Source organism: Adiantum capillus-veneris, chromosome 16 (assembly GCF_014529385.1).
Source record: "Adiantum capillus-veneris isolate H3 chromosome 16, ASM1452938v2, whole genome shotgun sequence".
Lineage (NCBI taxonomy): Eukaryota > Viridiplantae > Streptophyta > Polypodiopsida > Polypodiales > Pteridaceae > Adiantum > Adiantum capillus-veneris.
In genome coordinates, this window is record NC_140946.1 from 31,743,951 (window position 1) to 31,764,473 (window position 20,523).

At 44.8% G+C, this 20,523-nt stretch overlaps 1 protein-coding gene across 1 annotated transcript in view; it reads left to right on the top strand.

Annotated features, from left to right (window-relative positions):
- The first annotated feature begins 6,593 nt into the window (after positions 1 to 6,593).
- Positions 6,594 to 20,523, top strand: part of LOC147438816 (uncharacterized) — a 53,382-nt gene continuing 39,452 nt past the window's right edge. Inside the window, exon 1 of the mRNA XM_086484783.1 lies at positions 6,594 to 6,876. Within this exon, the coding sequence (XP_086340909.1) occupies positions 6,663 to 6,876 (214 nt within the window). The 5' untranslated portion in view covers positions 6,594 to 6,662. The remainder of the gene's footprint in view (positions 6,877 to 20,523) is intronic.

The following is a 20,523-nucleotide window of genomic DNA, read 5'->3' on the forward strand; positions in this document are numbered from 1 at the left end:
TTGGGCAAAATGCCATCTACATTAGTCTTCATCGGTTTGATGATTGAACACTAATTACCATGAGGACTATGAGCCACACACACGCTGGCTAAGAGCCATTGTTCAATCTAGGGCAAGACTCAATTGTTGGTATTCCTTGGATGATTGTTCTCAAGATCAAACAGCTCTACCCAGTGGAGTACACATTGATGTTAATTGACAAGCAAGAGTCTTGTCATTGATGTTTAGTGTGTCATTTTGTACTACATGTTTTCAGTGTACCGCTTGAGTTGAGTTTTTGATAACCTTAAACTCCCATCAGCTGATCTCTACCACGGAGTATAGATGCAGCAATAGGTTGAGACAGCATGGTTGTCCATAAGAGCTAGGCATTTCACTTGTGTGGATTTCCGGCTCCCTCTATAGCATTATGGATGGTCTATAGACATACTGTTTTGGGGTAAGACCCGGCGGGTGATTGCTACATCTCCCCATAGGCATTGAGGATCATAATTTGATCTATCCCAGTTCTACTTTCAAGGAAAGAAGCCAGTAATCTACCATGGGGTAGCAGAAAAATTCAACTTTTCAAGTTGATTCTCATCATTCTGTACAAGGTTAACTAGGTTGATTATCGTTACTTGCTAGTTGAGTAGTTTCTACAAAAGGTCTTACCAAGGGGTTTGACTACGTAGATTCTACCCAAAGGGTTTGGATTGCGAAGGCAACACCCAGGGTTTCTAGTGCAAAGTTGCTTTTTTTTTTCACAGGTGAGAGATGTACTCATGTGCATTTGAATACGGGTAACTGAACTTTCAATTCAATCCCCAGGGCCATGCCAAGGGCATGTCAAAACAAGTATTTTGGGCCGTAGTGTCCAATGTACATTATGTTGTTATGAATCCACTTGTAGGATTCGATTTGGCACATGTTGTCACATGGGATACAACATGGTCTAGGGACTCAAGGAGTTCGGTTTAGCTAGTGTGGAGCAAGGATAATGAGGGTCCCTCTCACTCCCGTCGTAGAGTGTTTACAATTACCTCCACGCACAAGTACATCTTGTACTTGACGAATGTTCTTTTTTAGACATTCTTACATGAGACATATTCCACATGTGGAGGATATGAGTCTCTGGGACTGACACTGGCGCCCACTATTTTAAATATGTGTCACGACAAAGTCCCTAAGTGCTAGTCATGTCTGTTTTATAGACCATTTTTAGCACGACATATCAGGATCAATTTCGTGGCCAAAAATTGTCGGATACTTAGAATGACTTGTTAAGGTACAAGTACTGCTAAACAACATTACAGATGGTTGTTTATACATATAGCAAATGAAAAAGTTTCAGTGTTTGTACCTAAAAGTGATCACTGTTTAACCTTCTATTATGGTTCAGACGTTTCAGCAAAGCTTGTAAAAGATTGCAACTAAAAGTATTTAGTTTCTTTTCAGAACAATTTACATTCCTTTTTAATGTGTGCTAGGCGCATCACATTTGCCATAAGTATGGACAAGGATCACATGGATATACAGGTTCGGATCTGTTTTTTGCTAAATGCATGCACACTAGGTGTTATGGGCCCTAGTGTTTAGCAAAGGTTGATTTGGAACGGCATGCATATTCCTCAAGTTGTTGCTTATGAAGCATTTTGCACTCTATGTGCAGTATCTCTATGAGATTACTTTTAGGTCTACTAATCCCCAATAGAGGTCATGGCTCGGTTTGGGTGTTTGTGGATTTCTCAAGTTAACCACGATGGTTATTCCGAACATTGTTGATTCGTCAACAATGTTACACGATATTGTGATTCCCATTTACCAGTCATTTGGGACGACTGTCTGTAAACCGTGAGAGAACACACCTCAGTACTGTCAGTTATCCAAGGGGACAGGCAGATTACAAAGTGTAATCTGGTGCTGAAGGATATGCAAAGTGCGTATGTTAGCACCAAGCGATCCAATTAGTAAGTATTTATTGCTCTACGTAGAGTTTGCTTATTATAAGTTAAAGCATGTTTGCGACTAGGTGTAGTCTCTTCATGTATAACTCAGGGTCTCAACCTTGAACACTCGTTAGGGTGGGGTTGTTTACTGATGATGAAAATTGAGAACAAGTCAAGGACTAACCTTGGCTGATGAGTTATGTTAGCAAGTTACTGGAGTCTACGCAATATGTTTGGATAGGAACCGGTACCATCAGATATGGACAACAATGTAGAAAATCAAGATGTTACTCTTGGTTTCATTGAACCTCCTACTGAACCAGGTTCCGCTCAAATGAACCGTTGGATCCATGAGAGATGTTACGATGGAAAAAATTAGTGTTCTTATGAAGATACCATCACCTGTGTTTTCGCGGACAAAAACGCTTCTCCAAGGGGGGAGTAATGTCAGGACAAGGGTAGGACTAGTCACGGCCATGGGCCAGGGCCACGGGCTAGGACGGACATGCAGTCGGGGGTCCCTATATTTAGAAGGCCAAGGGCATATATAGGGCATGGCTGGGTGGTGATGAGCATGTCAATTCCCTTGCCCTTTCACACAAGGCATCCTTGATAATTAGAAAGCAGCAGGGACACTTGTCAAGCTTCTCTTCATGTTTCCCTCATAGTGTGCCTAAAGCCTATTGGTTTGCCTCCCAATGGATCCAAGGATAATTTAGTTAACTTAATTAATTATTTTTGCATTTATCAAGTCCTCTCTCTCAAAGGGGAAAGGGGGACACTTGTCCCAAGGCTACCCTTGTTCCCCCGCCACACACACACACACACACACACACACACACACACACACACACACACACACACACTCATTGTGTGAAGTGCAAAGTGCAAGAGCTCCATCTCCTTCTCCAAGCTAGTAGAGAAGTTGAGAGCCTACACCAACACTCTTGGCTATGGAATGAAAATCCAACCAAGATCCATGCTTCAATGCTTAAGGTTGCCATCTTCTCCATCTTCATTACTATGCTATTATGTATGCTAGCAAGAAGAGTGATGATAAGTGAGAAACTATTTCTTTCTCCTATGAATGCTTCTTATTCCTCTTCCCTACCCTCATTCCCCGCTAGCTCTCTCCACCTTTGAAGGTGTTTGAGGCCTTGTGACTGAGGCTGGGGATAGTTAATGCTTTTCACAAAGTCTATGTTATGCTCGTGATGCGTGAAGCTTTCCATATTCATTGCATCACCTAGGTCACAAGGAACTCAAAGATTGTATTGTACCAAGTCTCTCTTGATGGGAGAATCTATAATACAAAAGCCTATTGGAGGGGGGACCGGCTCCACATAAATATGGTCCTCAACTGTTGTCATGTTCTCTAAACTCTCTCTCTTGCAAAAGTATTGTTCATGCCAAGTTAATCAAGTATTATGGTTAAGTTGCTACCACTAAATAAGTTCACCCTCTACGTTCTGAAAGAGTCTCACAAAAACGTTCTCTTTAATTCTCTTGATTCCTCTATTCTCAAAGTTAATAGGCCATTTCCATTACATACCATGCCACTCTTGGCACCTCTTGCAACCACTAGTGAACCCCAATGCATCGAAAAAGACTGCTCTCCAAGCAATACATGATATCCACAACCTCTTAACCGTTTCACTAAAATCAAACTTTGTCTCATCTCAAGAACATAACACACATGACGAAGCGTATAAGATGCACCATTGGGCAATGACAAACAAGCATCTCTTGCACCAACAATGTCATATGCTAAACCATCAACAAGATTCACACAACCAATTCTCCCACTAGAGAAGATACTAAAACATTCAAGACATGGTGTGACATGGAGAGTAGCTTCTTCATCTAGTAACCAATGCAAAGAAAGTGTGTGATCCATAGACATGAAATTTGATGGAGATTTAATAGAGGCAAATGTGACATCACCATCATTGAGCATACTAAGCCACTGTAACTGCCTCTCTATCCTACGTCATAACCAAATCTGCATCATGCAACCGTCTTCATTGTTGCCTCATATATCTAAAGCAGCAAGGTCCAATGTGACCACAATGCTAACATATCAAATGTTGATGTGAATGATACCTTTGTCTCTTATGAGTCATCAATGTAGACTAAAAACTGCCATATATATCGAATACCATTTTGAGTGTCTAAGATACCAAAGACCGCATATATATCAAAGTGGGAGCACAAATCATTCACCACATCCAAGAGACATCCATGTATCCATACGTACACCTGATCGCATAAAATTATGTATCAACGTGATACTCAAAGCCAGAATTGTATCAAGCATGATACCCAAACAATTGCATCAAAAGTGAAACAAACATGCATAAACTATGGATATAAATACTTCAAGGATAAAACACTCTCAGTAAAGCATAACATAATCAAAACTGCAAACATATCAAGTATGCATGAAGCTTTGATCAAAACAATTCTCTTACTCATCCCACATTAGATCAAAAGTATGATGCAAAACTCTATAACTGCCAAATATGGGATCTATAACCTATTTAGAAGCATGTGTGAAATACAAGCCACTTGTAGAGGCAAGTCAACAAAGCCAATCTATGGCTAACCACAATCTAAGAGACTCAGTCTCTCAACCACATAGAGAACACATAAAACCAAAAAGACAAATATGGTTTCAAAAAATCTATGGAGATTTTCAAAAAACTATGTTACCAATGTGTCTGGAGCATGTGCAAACCCCTTGGTTAGACTCCAAGATTATACATATCCAGGTCTATATAAGAGAGTTATGCGAAAACTACATATTAAGAGCTCAAAAAAACTAAAACATGAGTTGCATTGTCTATTTCTACCTACTTCTTCTTTGTCCAAATCTACTAAAAGCCTCAAAATTCAAGCTCTACGCAAGCTTAAAGTACATTTTTAGCCTTATAATTTATGTGTCCAACTTTGAGCACCTATTGTGCTTTCAAAAGTGCATCATACTTGCACGCTATGAGAAACAGAAAACCTGAAATTTTAGGTATACAAATTGCCTGAGCAAGTCAGCCAACAGAACGGTGAGGAATTTGCAAAAAGTTTCTTCAAAAAAGTTGTAGATCACGTCTACAAACAAAATTTTTAGGACACCTTCACCTACACACTGTCTTCCACACTCTCTTCTGAGCTTTCACAAGAGCATACGCCACTCCTTTACAGTACATTGATATTAGCTATTTATGCAATTGATGTCCTTCAAGTAAAAACGTGTTGTTTTACAGATCAATGCTTACACTTTATCGTAGTGTTGCTTACTCAATGACCTAGATACACTGCTTTAACATTGACCACGCTCTTTGACTTGATCAATTAAGAAATATTTATAGCCTTAATCAACAACCATGAAGTGCTTTTGGTGTTGTGCGTTTAACTTGTTGACCACTCTTAGATCACATTGATTCTATGTTTTTGGACCTAATGCTCTACAAACTCCATACATTCAAAGATGCATACAAATTCTCTCTTTGATGAAACCTCCACCTGAGCTCCAAGCTCCTCTAATTCTCTCTGCACACTCAAAGTTGAAAGCTCTACTCACATTAGAATCGTTCCTACAACAAACTCAAAGTTCCCAAAATCGAGTCCATCCCTCTGCCTAGCCGTCTATGTGCTTAGATACCACTTGTTGGCCCTACATAGAGCAAGCACGGAGAGGGTGAGAGAGCGGACAACGGGATAGAGGATGGATGGAGCATTGTTTTCCATCAAAGCAGCTGCTCCTTATACCTTATTTAAATAATAATTATCAATGGTTTTGTACGAGATGTTCGACACATTGACCCTATACCAAAACTGTGATCAACCTCAAAAACCGGCTCCTCTATGTTGTGTTTCTTGTCTTTGTTTTGTGTGCCAAATGAGCTTAATTTGCATTGTTAGTACAATTGTCACACTTAAGTAAGTTTAGACCATTTTGGTTTCACAAAGAATGTTGTCAATCCTCAACATATGTAGAACTAAAATTGTGCACCTTCCAGACTCACACGTGGTAATCTAAGAAAGTTCCAGACTCACACGTGGTAATCTAAGAAAGTTATACTACTTTCACAATTTGACACATTTACCCCAAACAGTTAATAACCATAAGAAAATGCATCTTTCTTTCGTTAAAAACTATAAACAAGAGCTTTCATTTATGATTTATATGTATCTCAAGCACACAATGGGATTTAAGGGCCACTTAGACTTCACCAAATTTGAAAATTCATGAATTTTTGCGTAATATACTTGTCGCTTTCTGTGTACAAGCTTGAATCTAGTTTCTCCCAAATGCCTCCAACAATCAAATACAATTTAAAGATACATTCAACTTCACATGTATTGATAGATAGACATTGAAACAAGCCCTTCAATTCTCCTTGGCTATCGAGGATAACACCAAGAGTAATATCACTAGACTTGAATGAGGACACAATTTTGCATGATTTTAAAAAGGTCACTGTCACTAAACCTCAGACGACACTAACTGGACCATCAAAAGGTCGTTGTCACTTGACTTCACGCAAGGATGCGATTTTGCTATAAGCAACTAATCTCCATACTAGAGTTCCAAGCCTTCAATGTTCAATACACATCATGCTATTTTGCAAATGCTAATGGATGATCTTGGGTTTTGGTTGGGATTTTGCAAATGCTAATGCCAACTTGAAGGTTTGGGCTTTGTGAAAATGGCAACGCTGCAATAACTGGTTTGACATGTTTCCTGCGTCCAGGAGGGTGTTGCTTGGCAGGCGAGCTCGTCTGCTTCCTCGCCAGTTTCCCTACTCTTTACTGCTTTGTGAGAGAACCCATAACGCCCGTGCGGCCCCATGCTGTCTCCTTTCCTCACGTTTCATCGCCTCTGCTTCTTCGCCCAAAGGCGACCTACTCAGCAGCCTTCGAGTCCAGATTGAGCATGAGAGTCAAGTAAGTAAGTACCCTTTTTTTTCGCTTGCAGACATGCTATAGACACATGTAGCCTGTTTTTGAAAACACAATGAGCGCCTCCATTGATGGTTGGATTATTCCAGTCGCCACGGTCATGGTCAGCCTAAAACGATGGACCATGTAAATACACTGAAGGAGGAGGAGTGCTTGTATGCAGACAAGTCATCAATTCTGCTAGTTGAGGGGGAGATTGACTTTCTGTAATGCCCAATTTTACAGTTACAAGATGCTCAGTAAATTGCATGTAAATGGAGAAATTCAGTCTCAAAACTTTCCCCCGGCCAACCCTGTATCCAACTTCTGGTGTGGCTGAACTTACTGTGTGGAGCGAGGTTCAATGATCTGCTCAGTTCTTCTAAAATCTCATGGTTTCTGTCTAGCCTTTTTGTCATGTGCGCATGGCTCGATGTGCTCCTACGACCCAAAGCCAACCCTTACACTATGTGAGTCTAGGGGAGCGTGTACTGGCACCTTTATGACTGTTTGTAGGACTTGCATTTCTGGAAATTTCCATCAGTATAGTAGGACCCATGCAAAACTCTCTTTTCATAACTATTTATCCAAGGAGTAGTTGGGAAATCAGCGTTAGTTAGTAGCCTAAGACTGGTAGTCTTTGTGCTCAATCTCACTCACCGTCCTGAATCGTCTTGGCACAAATAATATGCATAAAAGGAGCTAATTTATAAGTGAAGTCATGAGTGAAATCAACTCAAGGTAGACCCCGTTATAATTGAGTACTTAAGGAACCTTTAGGGGCTAACATAAATGTAAGAAGGAGAAATAGAAGAGTGGGGCATCCAGGCGATCTTTGAGCTAGCCTCCCAAATGTCACGTGCACATCTAACCCTATGTGTATGTGGACAAGCTACTTCAGGTCTAGGGTTTAAGACAACTTAGGAAGTGTTCTGGCACCTTTGTGAGCAGGCCGTGCATGTCTTGGCACTTAGAGTAGTTTCATGTCCTTTGGTTGCACACAACATGATCATCAGCATGACAATAAGTACCCATCATGAGCATTTTAGAGTCTACAGAACCGATTTTCCCTATTTATCCATTTTTCACTTATTATTTAATAAGTGACTTTGTTGGGGAACTGTGTAGGGCAATTTTGCTAAGTTACTATATAAAAAAGCCTAGCGCTAGCACTTTCTGGCAGAAGAGGCAGCAGAAGTTCCAACAACTTGTAGTGCACCTCTCAGCAAGACCGGCAGGTGACCTAGCATTTCCAGCCAACAACATATCAAGACCAGCGTTTTGGCTCAGTTACAGCCTGACGTTGTTCATCAGCAGTACCCGATCAGCCCTCGCGGTTTTGTAGATCCCAGATCGGCCCTGGCGTTTTACAAATCCCAGATTCAGCCTGGCGTTTTTGCACCTTGCTCATAGCATCAGCGTTTTGCAGATTTTCGGCCCCTAGCATCAGCGTTTTCAGTTTTCAGCATTTAGACTCCGCAAGATCAGTCCCAAACCTCGTAGATCTCACCTACCCGTAGTAGATCCTCGCCGCACGGTCAGATCAGCCAGCGTTTTCAAGTGCAGCCCGCTGTCCGCAGATTTCAGCATCTGCGTTTTCAGCGTATCGTCGTCGTGTCGTCGCCATCGCCGTCCTCGCTGACATAGTGTTAAAATTCAGCAGATAGCAGATTTGCATATTTCAGCCCCTAGCGTTTTCAGATTTCAGCCGTCTCGTTGTCATCATTGTCGTTGACATCGTTGGCAAGTCCATTGCATTTAGACCATTGTACCAGATTTGTGCAATCAATAGCATAGACCTCTCTCGCCATAGAGAGGGGGGCCCTTGGAGGAGGGTTTGACAACCGTTTGGTGTCGTATTCTTCTCTCTCTCTCTCTCTCTTTCTCTCTCTCTCTTAGCCACAGTGTCATTCACTTTGTTTGTGATCATTTGCACTCTCTTACTAAAGGAACGGAAAGCATAGTCACAGAGGACGTCCTTTTTTCGGGCTTCCTGTCCCCACTTTTCCGTCCCCACTTGCCGTCCCGCCCTCTTTTTTACACTAAAAAGCCTTTTGAGCCCCATCCCCCGTCCCGGAATGCGTCCTTTGTGACTATGACGGAAGGCTCTCCCTTCCGTAAGTAAAAAGAACCCTTGAGCACAATTCGGAGCACTCATCTTGAGCAAAGTTCAGCATTCACTTCCGCTACACCTTACATTGGTATCAGAGCTTTGGCAGTGTTCTGTATCACTCACGGAAAGAACCACGAGAATTTTTTTTGCTTGTTGCGGTCGCACAGAACCCAAGTCCACTTGGGCGTGTCGATTCCTAATCGTGTTTTTGAAGAGTGACAGGTAACCCAAGAAAGAAGGGCTTGTCCGGCCTCCCCTTGTTCCTCTTTTCACTCATTGAGAGCAGATCGTGCACTTAGCGACTGGCCAATCGACGTGAGGTGGAAAAAAGCTACCTTGGTGTGAGCGCAAGGCCGCCAAGAGGTGCGCCCGTAGGGAAGAGTGGAGCTCGGGTAAGAGAAAAGCCTTCTCTAACACCGATTGCAAGCTAAAGAACTCAAGAACCTCAAGAACCTCAAGCACTCAAGAACCCCAAGAACCCAAGAACCCAAGTTCCTCGCGAATTTAAGTACCCAAGATCTCAGTGTATTGTCATCACCCAAAGCGGAATGGATACTTTGCGTGAAGGTGATGAGCATGGAGGTGGTGAAGAAGAATTTTCCCCATCAGGAGGTTTTTCCGACCTTCCCTCTTCCTTATCTACGCCATGGTTTGCATCAAATCCTATGTAGGCTTTGGTGAAGATGATGATGGACATTTTACATCTACAACAAGAAGCGCAACGCGCCGCCTTAGAGCGCGAGCGCGAAGAAAGAAAGGCAGCCTTAGAGCGTGAGCAAGCGTGCTTGGCGGCCATAGAAAGAAAGGCAGCCTTGGAGCGTGAGCGTGTGCAAGTGCGCTTGGCGGCCGAAGAAAGAAAGGTAGCTATTGAGCTTGAGCGTGAGCAAACACGTGAAGCCCAACGCATAGCGACGGCTGAAGACAGACGAGTGGCCTTGGAGTTAGAGCGTGAGGATTGGACTATTTTCTTATTTTTAATGATTAAATCTTTTTTTTAGGATATTTTATTATGTGCACTAAGAACTATTAAAAAGATTGTAGCTATAGGAACTGCCATCAGGAACGGATAACTCTGATGTGTCATTTGATGGGTGACGGTAAACATCGTGAAGGAGTTTCCGTAAGTTCGGTGGAAAGGGCCGGGTTACGAGTGCCTCTGATGCGTCACATGATGGGTGACGGGTGCATCAATAAGGGGGCATTCCGTAGGCTAAGGAGGAAATCCGAACTGAGTAAGAAAATACGCGTAAGAACGCAAGCACAAGAATAAAGATGGGTTCAATGAAGCTTTTTACGAAAAGCAGGAACAGTCGCGGGAGGACAGATGTTTTCCCGCGAGGAGTCTGTGTCTGCATTGCATCTGTGTCGTGTACTGCACCCGGGGATGCCTGGAATGTGTCAGTGTAGCATTGTGTTCATTAACTGAGTGAGTTTTTAAAGTTTGAACAGGTTCACACTTTATTTTATAAAGTGACCGACCCCTTTATTAATAAAATAAAGCAGGCAAAGCTCTTATAAAAGAAAAAAAAAGCCAGCGCTAAAACCAACGCAGAGGGCTGAAATCTGTGATCTCTCTCCTCTCTCTAGAAAGCGCCAGCTTCAGCGATTTTCTCTCCTCTCTCTAGGAGCGCTAGGCCGTGCTTTTTTGGCTCTATTCCCGCCGGGTGCCAGACCCTATAAAAGGGTAGCCAGCGTTTCAGTTCTGGGATGCCGGAAGCAGCAGAGAGTGCTAGCGCTGGGATTCTGGAGCAGAGACGGGCGACAGAATTTGCAAGTGTTCGCGTGACGACTGAGTACGGAGGTTGATTCTCCGAGCAAGGAGCGATAGGTATAAGGTGTTGATACGCATTGAGAATTGTTGCTTTGTGTGGTTTGCTTTGCAGGAATCTCCCGTCTCACGGGAAGGCCCTTCCGGGAAGTACGGCTTCACGCCTAAGTCCCTTACGGGAAAGTACGGCTTCGCGCCTAAGTCCCTTACGGGAAGGAACGGCCTTGTGCCCAAGCCCTTTACAGGAAAGCACGACCTTCGGGTCTAAGACTACAGAACGGAGGGGTTTCCTCGGGTTCTCGTGCTTGTATAAGAATTCTCCCTGAATAAAAGAATACTCTTAACGGGGGGGGGGGGGGGGGGACCAGCCCATCTTTTGGTCCCCAATACTGTGTCGATCTTCTCCCTTCTCTCATGATTTCAAAGAATTATAATTTTCAGATTTTCTAAGTGCTCGTGTACGCTCCTGTTTTGTGACAGTGGTATCCGAGCTCGGACTCCTCTCTTTTTCTGAAAAGGACGATTCCGGGAAGAACGGGAAGAACGGGAAGAACCATGTCAAGCCAATGGAGAAGCGTTGAAGAGGAACTTCAACAAGTGCAAGCTCAGCTTGCGGAGTTGCAACAAATCTTACTGTTGCCAGACGTCCAAAAGCTTTTGGGCGGAATGAAGAAAACGAATGGAACTGATGCAGCCAAGCATCCAGACAACACTGTTGGCGTGAGACCACAGGAGGCAAGAGAAGAAGAACGTGCCGAGTTACACAAAGGATCTTCGGATCGGAATGAATGGCCTACTTCAAGGAAAGGCCAGGAAAAAGCGCTCTCTCTGCTAGACGAGAGCAAGGACATCTCTATCTCATATCCATCTTACTCTCCTAATTATACCTCTACTTCTCGATCATCTCGTCGGAAGAAGGAAGCCGCTACTACTGCCACTACCCTACATCAACCTAAAGATAAGCCTCGATTCAAGAAGCATGGTCGCAAGTCTCAACATCGCATGAGAGTCTTCAAATCAGGCGACAAGGACATCAAGTTCGAAACCTACAACGGACGGAGAGACATCTCCAAAGCACTGTCCATCAGACAGTTTGAAGTTGCCTTTACCAATGGGCACTTCACAGAAAAATCCAAATTACGCCATGTGGGAATGCACCTCAAGGAAACGGCAAGTAATTGGTGGTTAGCCAAGATTCTGGAAGGTTCTCAGGCCAGAACTTGGGAGAGCTTCAAATCTGAATTTTATGAACAATTTCTTCCACCTGACTTCGAGCAGGACATACGGAAGGAATGGGACTGGCTTGCCCAGAAGGAACATGAAAGAGTAACGACTTATGTGGACAAGTATTGGTCGGTTCTTCTGAAGGTCACTCCCTTCATGAAGATTGCAGACGAGGAAAAGAAAAGAAAGTTCGAAGCGGGTCTCCAACCGCAGCTTCGAAAGAGTATGAAATTGTATCCGCATGATACTCTTCAGAGGATGATGGAGTCAGCAATCATTGCTGAGGATTTGCACTCAACTGGGACACCCAGAAAGATGGAGCATAGCACTTACCGTGCAAGACAAAGAGGGGTCTACGATGACGAAGGGGGCCAAGGAAGAAAACGTCCTCCATCTAGAGACGATGATCATTCTAAGAAGCCAGAGGGCACTGGCAAGCGAACTAAGTACCTTTCTCCTACTCAACTTCAAACTTTCAGAGAGGAAGGAAGATGCTTCTACTGTGGCGAGAAAGGACATATGAAACCGGACTGCCCTCTAAAGCAACAACGGCAAGAGCAAGCCTCTACGAGGCAAGAGAAAGCAAGGAAGGAACCCGCACCACCAAGCTCGAACTCAATTCCAGATGTTCAAGGAAACACAGAAACGGAGAAAGGAAAGCGTCAACTTCTGAAGGGCTGGGGGTCTTTGAACAACCAGCGAGTACTGATTCTTTATGATCCAGGATCCACGGATAACTTCATCTCCCTGGATATTGCGGAACGATTGTGCCTCACACCGGCTCAGCTTGGCACACCGGTTACATCCGGATCGGCATTCGAGGGGTTGACAACCAATGCAACTCCCGTGCAAGGACAACTCAATCTTCGGATTGGCGAGTACAAGGACCGGGAATCATTTTTGATGGCACCCATCGAGGGATGTGATATCATCTTGGGTATGCCATGGCACTTTCACATGACACCTATTCCCGATTATGTGGAAAAGACCCTCACTTTTGATCATGGGGGTAAGAAAATAAAGATTCAAGCTGATGCAGGAGATTGGCAGTTCCCAATTGTAAGCCATATCTCCATTAAGAAAGAAATAAAGAAGTGTGTTTCTGCTTACTTGATTTTTGCACATGATAAACCTAGTAGGGACTCTCTCTCTAGTCTGGAAATTAAGCGTCTTCAATTTATTGGAAAGTACCAAGGATTGTTTCCCGGAAACACTTCCTGACGAACTCCCTCCGGTACGCCCGGAAGATCACCGCATAGATCTCATACCGGGTAGCTCGCCTCCCAATCAACCCCCTTATCGGGTGAGTCTTGCTCAGCAAGAGGAAATTTTGAAGCAAGTCAACGAGCTTCTAGAGAAAGGGTTAGTACGGCCCAGTGCTTCACCCAACTGCTCTCCAGTTCTACTGGTGCAGAAGAAAGATGGCACGTTTCGAATGTGCATAGACTACTGGTCTTTAAACAAGATCACAATCAAGAATCGCTTTCCGATCCCTCGGATTGATGATATACTTGATAAGTTGTAGGGTGCAAGTGTCTTTAGTCGCATAGACTTAAAGAGTGGGTATCATCAGATACGGATCGCCCCTGAGGATGTCCATAAGATTTCTTTCCGCACAACCTTTGGACTATATGAATTTTTGGTAATGCCTTTCGGCTTGACCAATGCTCCTGCGACGTTCAATCGCATGATGGACCGCATTTTCAGCCCGTACCGAGCTTTTACGGGAGTATTCTTTGACGACATACTCATCTTCTCTAAGTCAGAAGAGGAACATCGGAAGCACTTGGACTTAGTGTTTCAAGAATTGCGAAAGCATGAGTTGCATGTGAATGCAAAGAAGAGCGAGTTCTTTCTCTCTGAGATACACTATCTCGGCCATATAGTCTCCCACAATAAAGTGAGTATGGATCCTGCCAAGATCCGAGTGGTAGAAGATTGGCCTATTCCCACTACGGTACATGATGTACGTAGCTTTCTGGGATTATGTTCATATTATCGAAGGTTGGTCCGAGGATTTGCTCATGTAGCAGGGCCACTTCATGATTTGACAAAGAAGAAGATTCCTTTCAGATGGGGATCGAGACAACAAGGAGCCTTTGATCGGCTCAAGTACTTGCTAAGCCATGGACCTATTTTGATAGTGCCTGACTTAAGGAAACCATTTGAGGTTCGCTGCGATGCTTCAGGCGATTGCATCGGAGCAGTGTTAAACCAAGAAGGCCATGCAGTGGCATATGAAAGCAGACGGCTTAAGGATGCAGAATTGCATGCATCAATCTACGAAAAGGAACTCTTGGCTGTGATTCACGCCTTATCCAACTGGAAGCACTATCTTCTAGGAGCGGATTTTGTGATCAAGACTGATCACCAAAGTTTGCGGTATTTTCTTACGCAAAGGAAACTATTTGAAAAGCAGATGAGATGGGCAAACTTTTTGTCTATGTTTCACTTCCAGATCCTTCACACGGCTGGGAGTAAGAATGTAGTTGCAGACGCATTGTCTAGGCGGCCAAGGGTGAACGGTATCACTTCGGTGTATCACCAAGAATTAGAAGCACTACCGGATTTGTATCCGAATGATCCAGACTTCTCCACCATTTGGGGAAAGCTACATCGTGGAGAGAATGAGTTTCCCTATTCCATTCGGGACGGTTATCTCTACCACCATCAGGCTATATGTGTGGCGGAACCATTAAGAAAGAAGATCATGGATGAAGCACACGCTTCGCCTTATGCGGGTCATCGGGGTATTCTCCCTACAACATTAGCAATGGAAAGATATTTCTTTTGGCCTAGCCTTAAAGCAGACATTGATAAGTATGTCAGGGAATGCTTGGTTTGCCAAAAAGTGAAGTATGATCGGCATAAGACGCCTGGGTTGCTACAACCTTTGCCTGTGCCTAACGAACCTTGGGAAAGTATTGCCATGGACTTCATCATGGACCTCCCTAGAACTCAGACTGGAAATGACGCGATCTGGACCATTGTGGACAGGTTTAGCAAGCAAGCACACTTTATACCAGTCAAGAAAACGATCAAAGCAGATCATATGGCTAGGGTCTTTCTAGCACAGATCTTTAAGCATCATGGAATGCCTAATTCTATTGTGAGCGATCGAGATCCTCGCATGAGAGGAAATTTTTGGCGTGCCTTGATGGATAATCTTGGTACAAAGCTGAATTTCTCATCTGCCTACCATCCTCAAACGGATGGGCAAAGTGAGATAGCCAATTCCACAGTATTGGATATGTTAAAAGCTTATGTGTCAGACCGGCAATCTGACTAGGAGAAATATTTGCCTCTTGTCGAGTATGCGTATAACAATACCATACACTCATCGACGGGGAAAGCACCTTTTGAGATTCTCTATGGTAAGCCTTTGCTTCCACCGATCCTTTTAACTAAGGATAAGATCTTTGCAGCAGATGAATTTGTCCGGGATTTGGACACAGCCTACAGGCAAGTTAGGAGAGCTATCCTACGCTCTCAGGAAAAGCATAAGAAAGCTGTAGACAAGCACAGAAGGAATCTAGACTTAACAGTCGGACAGTTAGTCTTACTCAAGTTTGAGAAGGCAAGACTTAAGAAACAAGCGTCCCATAAGGGGAAAGTGGTAAAACTTTCTACCCGTTATTATGGGCGGTTTAAGATCACTGAGCGAGTGAATGATGTCGCTTTCCGATTAGAGCTACTGCCTAATTGGAAGATCCATAATGCTTTCCATGTCAGTTTACTCCGGCCGTATGTGGGACCGCCTCCGAGCTAGCCTAGCGCTGAGGAACCTCCTGAGGTTGAGGAAACAGAAGAAATACTCCAACCGGAGCAGATAGTAAGTCATCAGGAGCGGTCTCTCAAATCCGGAAAGATAACACGGAAGTATTTGGTTAAGTTTAAAAACTATTCGAATCTAGATGCTCAGTGGATGACGCATGAGGAATTAGCAGCTTATCCCGAGATACTGGAGGTATATGTCCAAGCACTACAGTTGAGGTCAACTGTTTAGAAGCCAGAGGGATGTTGCTAATTGGACTATTTTCTTATTTTTAATGATTAAATCTTTTTTTTAGGATATTTTATTATGTGCACTAAGAACTGTTAAAAAGATTGTAGCTACAGGAACTGCCGTCAGGAACGGACAACTCTGATGTGTCATTTGATGGGTGACGGTAAACATCGCGAAGGAGTTTCCGTAAGTTCGGTGGAAAGGGCCGGGTTACGAGTGCCTCTGATGCGTCACATGATGGGTGACGGGTGCATCAGTAAGGGGGCATCCCGTAGGCTAAGGAGGAAATCCGAACTGAGTAAGAAAATACGCGTAAGAACGCAAGCACAAGAATAAAGATGGGTTCAATGAAGCTTTTTACGAAAAGCAGGAACAGTCGCGGGAGGACAGATGTTTTCCCGCGAGGAGTCTGTGTCTGCATTGCATCTGTGTCGTGTACTGCACCCGGGGACGCCTGGAATGTGTCAGTGTAGCATTGTGTTCATTAACTGAGTGAGTTTTTAAAGTTTGAACAGGTTCACACTTTATTTTATAAAGTGACCGGCCCCTTTATTAATAAAATAAAGCAGGCAAGGCTCTTATATAAAAAAAAAAGCCAGCGCTAAAACCAACGCAGAGGGCTGAAATCTGTGATCTCTCTCTCCTCTCTCTAGAAAGCGCCAGCTTCAGCGATTTTCTCTCCTCTCTCTAGGAGCGCTAGGCCGTGCTTTTTTGGCTCTATTCCCGCCGGGTGCCAGACCCTATAAAAGGGTAGCCAGCGTTTCAGTTCTGGGATGCCGGAAGCAGCAGAGAGTGCTAGCGCTGGGATTCTGGAGCAGAGACGGGCCACAGAATTTGCTAGTGTTCGCGTGACGACTGAGTACGGAGGTTGATTCTCCGAGCAAGGAGCGACAGGTATAAGGTGTTGACATGCATTGAGAATTGTTGCTTTGTGTGGTTTGCTTTGCAGGAATCTCCCGTCTCACGGGAAGGCCCTTCACGGGAAGTACGGCTTCACGCCTAAGTCCCTTACGGGAAAGTACGGCTTCGCGCCTAAGTCCCTTACGGGAAGGAACGGCCTTGTGCCCAAGCCCTTTACGGGAAAGCACGACCTTCGGGTCTAAGACTACAGAACGTAGGGGTTTCCTCGGGTTCTCGTGCTTGTATAAGAATTCTCCCTGAATAAAAGAATACTCTTAACGGGGGGGGGACCAGCCCATCTTCTGGTCCCCAATACTGTGTCGATCTTCTCCCTTCTCTCATGATTTCAAAGAATTATAATTTTCAGATTTTCTAAGTGCTCGTGTACGCTCCCGTTTTGTGACAATAGATGGTCAGAAGACCAGTGGGAGCCCAACGGAAGCATCTCCTAAAATTTAGGGAACTGCTATTTTGGGCCGTGAAATGTGTTCGCGTCATTACCTCCGGTATGACTAGGGGAACACTTTATAACTCTGCCGCGAAGTCAACTGACGCGTCGGTTGGGATATTTTTAAGCGGCGAACCCGAAACTGGAAAATGCTTCTAAATGCGCCAAGTGTCACATTTTCATGCACTTGCCTCTGCCAGAAAAATGGGCGCTGAATATTTAAGCTGGGAAGGCCTCATTATGCAATCTGTCTCACAGGCTAAGAGCTATGGAGTGCTTCCTTTCCCTCTCATGTACAGTGTGGTGCTAGGAGTGATGCCCTGCACACTACACACTGCTCTCTCTCCCCCCTACGTGCAGCTATGTGATGCCCCACAAGAGGGTTACTCATTTGACTGATGTACAGTTGTGTGGGTTCATGCTTTTGTGCTGAGGCAAGAGCCTCCTTGAGCAGGAACAGGGGTAGCTAGTTGCTGTTCCAAAGCAGGCACTGGTGAGGTCATAACCTCACCGTACAGGTGCAAAATCAGCGCTGTGTATGCGCTGTAATTTTACTGTTTTTCAGCCATACGGACGCGAGGACCATTGGGAATCGTGCCCCACCGGTAGAGAACAGTTCGGGGACTGTTTGGGGCTGAAAATAGGGCAAAAACCAGTAAAAACAGTGTGCTGAATTTACTGTTTTTGGGCAGGGATCAGAGGGTATACGCTAGTGCAAGTGAGTTCTAGCAGGGGAATTGGTTTCGTGCAAGTTTTGGGGTTGTTATGCTACCAAAATTTGGCCAAATCAAATGGTATCTATAATTTACCCTCCTAAAGAATAAAGAATACTGAAAGGGGTGCCAATTTTGGGGCCTACAGGTTGTCGGCGTCTGCTCGGAGCATTCTAGCTTCCGAGCCGTGTGTGTGATTAAGTGTTAATTCCCGTTACAGGTCTCCTTTGCAAAGTGCTCTGTGTGTGTTTAAAGTAAAGAATTTCGGGTGAAAGCCAACGCCTACCGCCCTACGGGCCAGTTACATGGTTCCATTGCCGGGACATCAATCACTTTTTCCTCAAAGAGTGAGCCTGGATTGTTTGGGGTAAAGACACACAGTGCAGGAACACGGGGATTACACTATGGCCGACAAGGGGAAGGGAATTATGGAAGAGGGTTCCTCTTCAAAGGACAGGCAGGAGATTCCTATGGTTTTTGAGATTGGCGAGAGCTCACGGCCACGTCAGTCTGTACCTCCTGTCAACGTGAATGTCCCTCCAGTAGTAGAGGGCTTTATGACAGGGCAACTTGAGGATGATGCGTTCAAGACTCAGTTAGTTGCCGCGGTGAATGTCTTTTCGCAGCTGGTGCAGAATCCGAGGTTTATGGAATTCTTGCAAGCGCCACCAGTGCAACAGCAAAATAGGCAACCTACGTCGCGTACGGAGCTTGTTGATGCTCAAGCCCAGGTACTTCATGTGGCGCAGGAGGAAAGGGAACACTCGCATGTTGCGGAGTCGGGGGCTCCAAAGCAGGTTCCTCCCGTGCTTGAACAGGTGGCTAGAACGCCTATTCCACAGGTTATGCCAGTTCAGCCCGCCACCTTCAGAGCCAACATGCTGTCTTGAATGGACAGGGAGCTGGATACCAGGCTATGTACTCAGTTTTTCCACCACCCACGGTACATCCTGGGTATTTCAGGGGTGGATCAGTGTTCCAAAGTATGGCTGGTTATGCGCCTGGAAGTCAGCCGTACATGCCAGGAAGAGTGTTCGGGGGTATGCAAGGCATCATGCCAAACCCCATGTATGGTAGTATCGGCATGCAGCAGGGTTTTCAGAGCAACCACGGCCAGTTTGGGGTGCCACAGGGTCATTTTGGCATGGCTGGTTTTTATGGACAGCAGCCAGATATCGCACCTCTGACGCAAAATGTGTGGCCAAGGCGTGCCGATGATGCCTAGTACAGTGCCCATGTTGCAGACCATTCCGTATGACAACTTGGGGGCACTAGAGAAGCCGAAGGCTTACAAAGAAGGTGGTGCAGCGGTAAAGTTCAGTACCTTCAGTGGTTTCGAGGATAAGACAAAGGCACTCACTTTCCTCCAGCAGTTTGATACAGCTTATGCGGGAGGGAATTTTACAAAGGCCTCGAAGGTCAGGAAAGCTGCCACTTTCTTAAAGGACAATGCGCTTACATGGTGGACGACATTGTTAATGCAAGGACAGGCACCCGCCACTTGGGTTTACTTCAAGCAAATGTTTGCATCTGCTTGGTTGTCAAATGAATTTGAAGCCTACGTCCTGACAGATTGGCACCAGCTTACTTGAGCTTCGTGCAAGAGCTTGCTGGAGTACAATAGGAGGTTTTGTAAAGCGTTACTCTCAGTGACCTCCTACAGATTTGTGCCATTGACAGAGCAGATAGAGAAGTATTGTTGTGGGCTGCCTAAAGGGCTTCAAGATTACTGTACAAAGAACAGAGTGGCTACCCTTACTCAGCTTATGGAAGTTGCGAACACTGGTCTTGCCTTGTTGAAAGGAGAGGATAGTGGATTTTCGAGCATCGACAAAGGAGGGCAGCAAAAGAAAAATTCAGCGAAGAAGCCCTTTGTGAAAACGGCTCCTGATGCGTCACAGGGGTCAGAAAAGGCCACCAAAGACAAGGATTCAGCCGGGACTTCTGGAGCGCAGGCAAAGAAACAAAAAAGGAAGCCTTTTGTGCGCAAGTCGCTCGAGGAAAAGAAGGTCCTAATGGCTGAGAACAAATGCTTTATATGCGAGCAGCCTGGTCACTTTTCTATCAATTGTCCACAAAGGAAAAGGCCAGCTGACTCAGAGGATAAAGAAGACCAGAAAGGCAAGAAGCCAAAACCCACGGCAGGTTTAGTGCCAGACATGGTGGGTGACAGGCCCAACACAGATGCCAGTGAGTTATGCAGGGCATGGGGTAAAGTTAGGAATCAGACGGCACTCATCTTCTTTGATCCAGGTGCCAAAGCCAACTTTATCTCACCAGAGTTAGCTATGAAGCTGGGCATCAGAGCTGAAGAGATGAGGTACACAGCAGAGGCAGGGTTGGCATGTCCTGGCCACTCAGAGTGTGTTACTCCCATCATTGGAAAACTGCGTCCGCATATTCAGTCGTATGTGGACACTGAAGAGTTTTACATCATGCTGTTGGAAGGTTGTGACGCCTTGTTGGGGATCCCGTGGATGTTCCG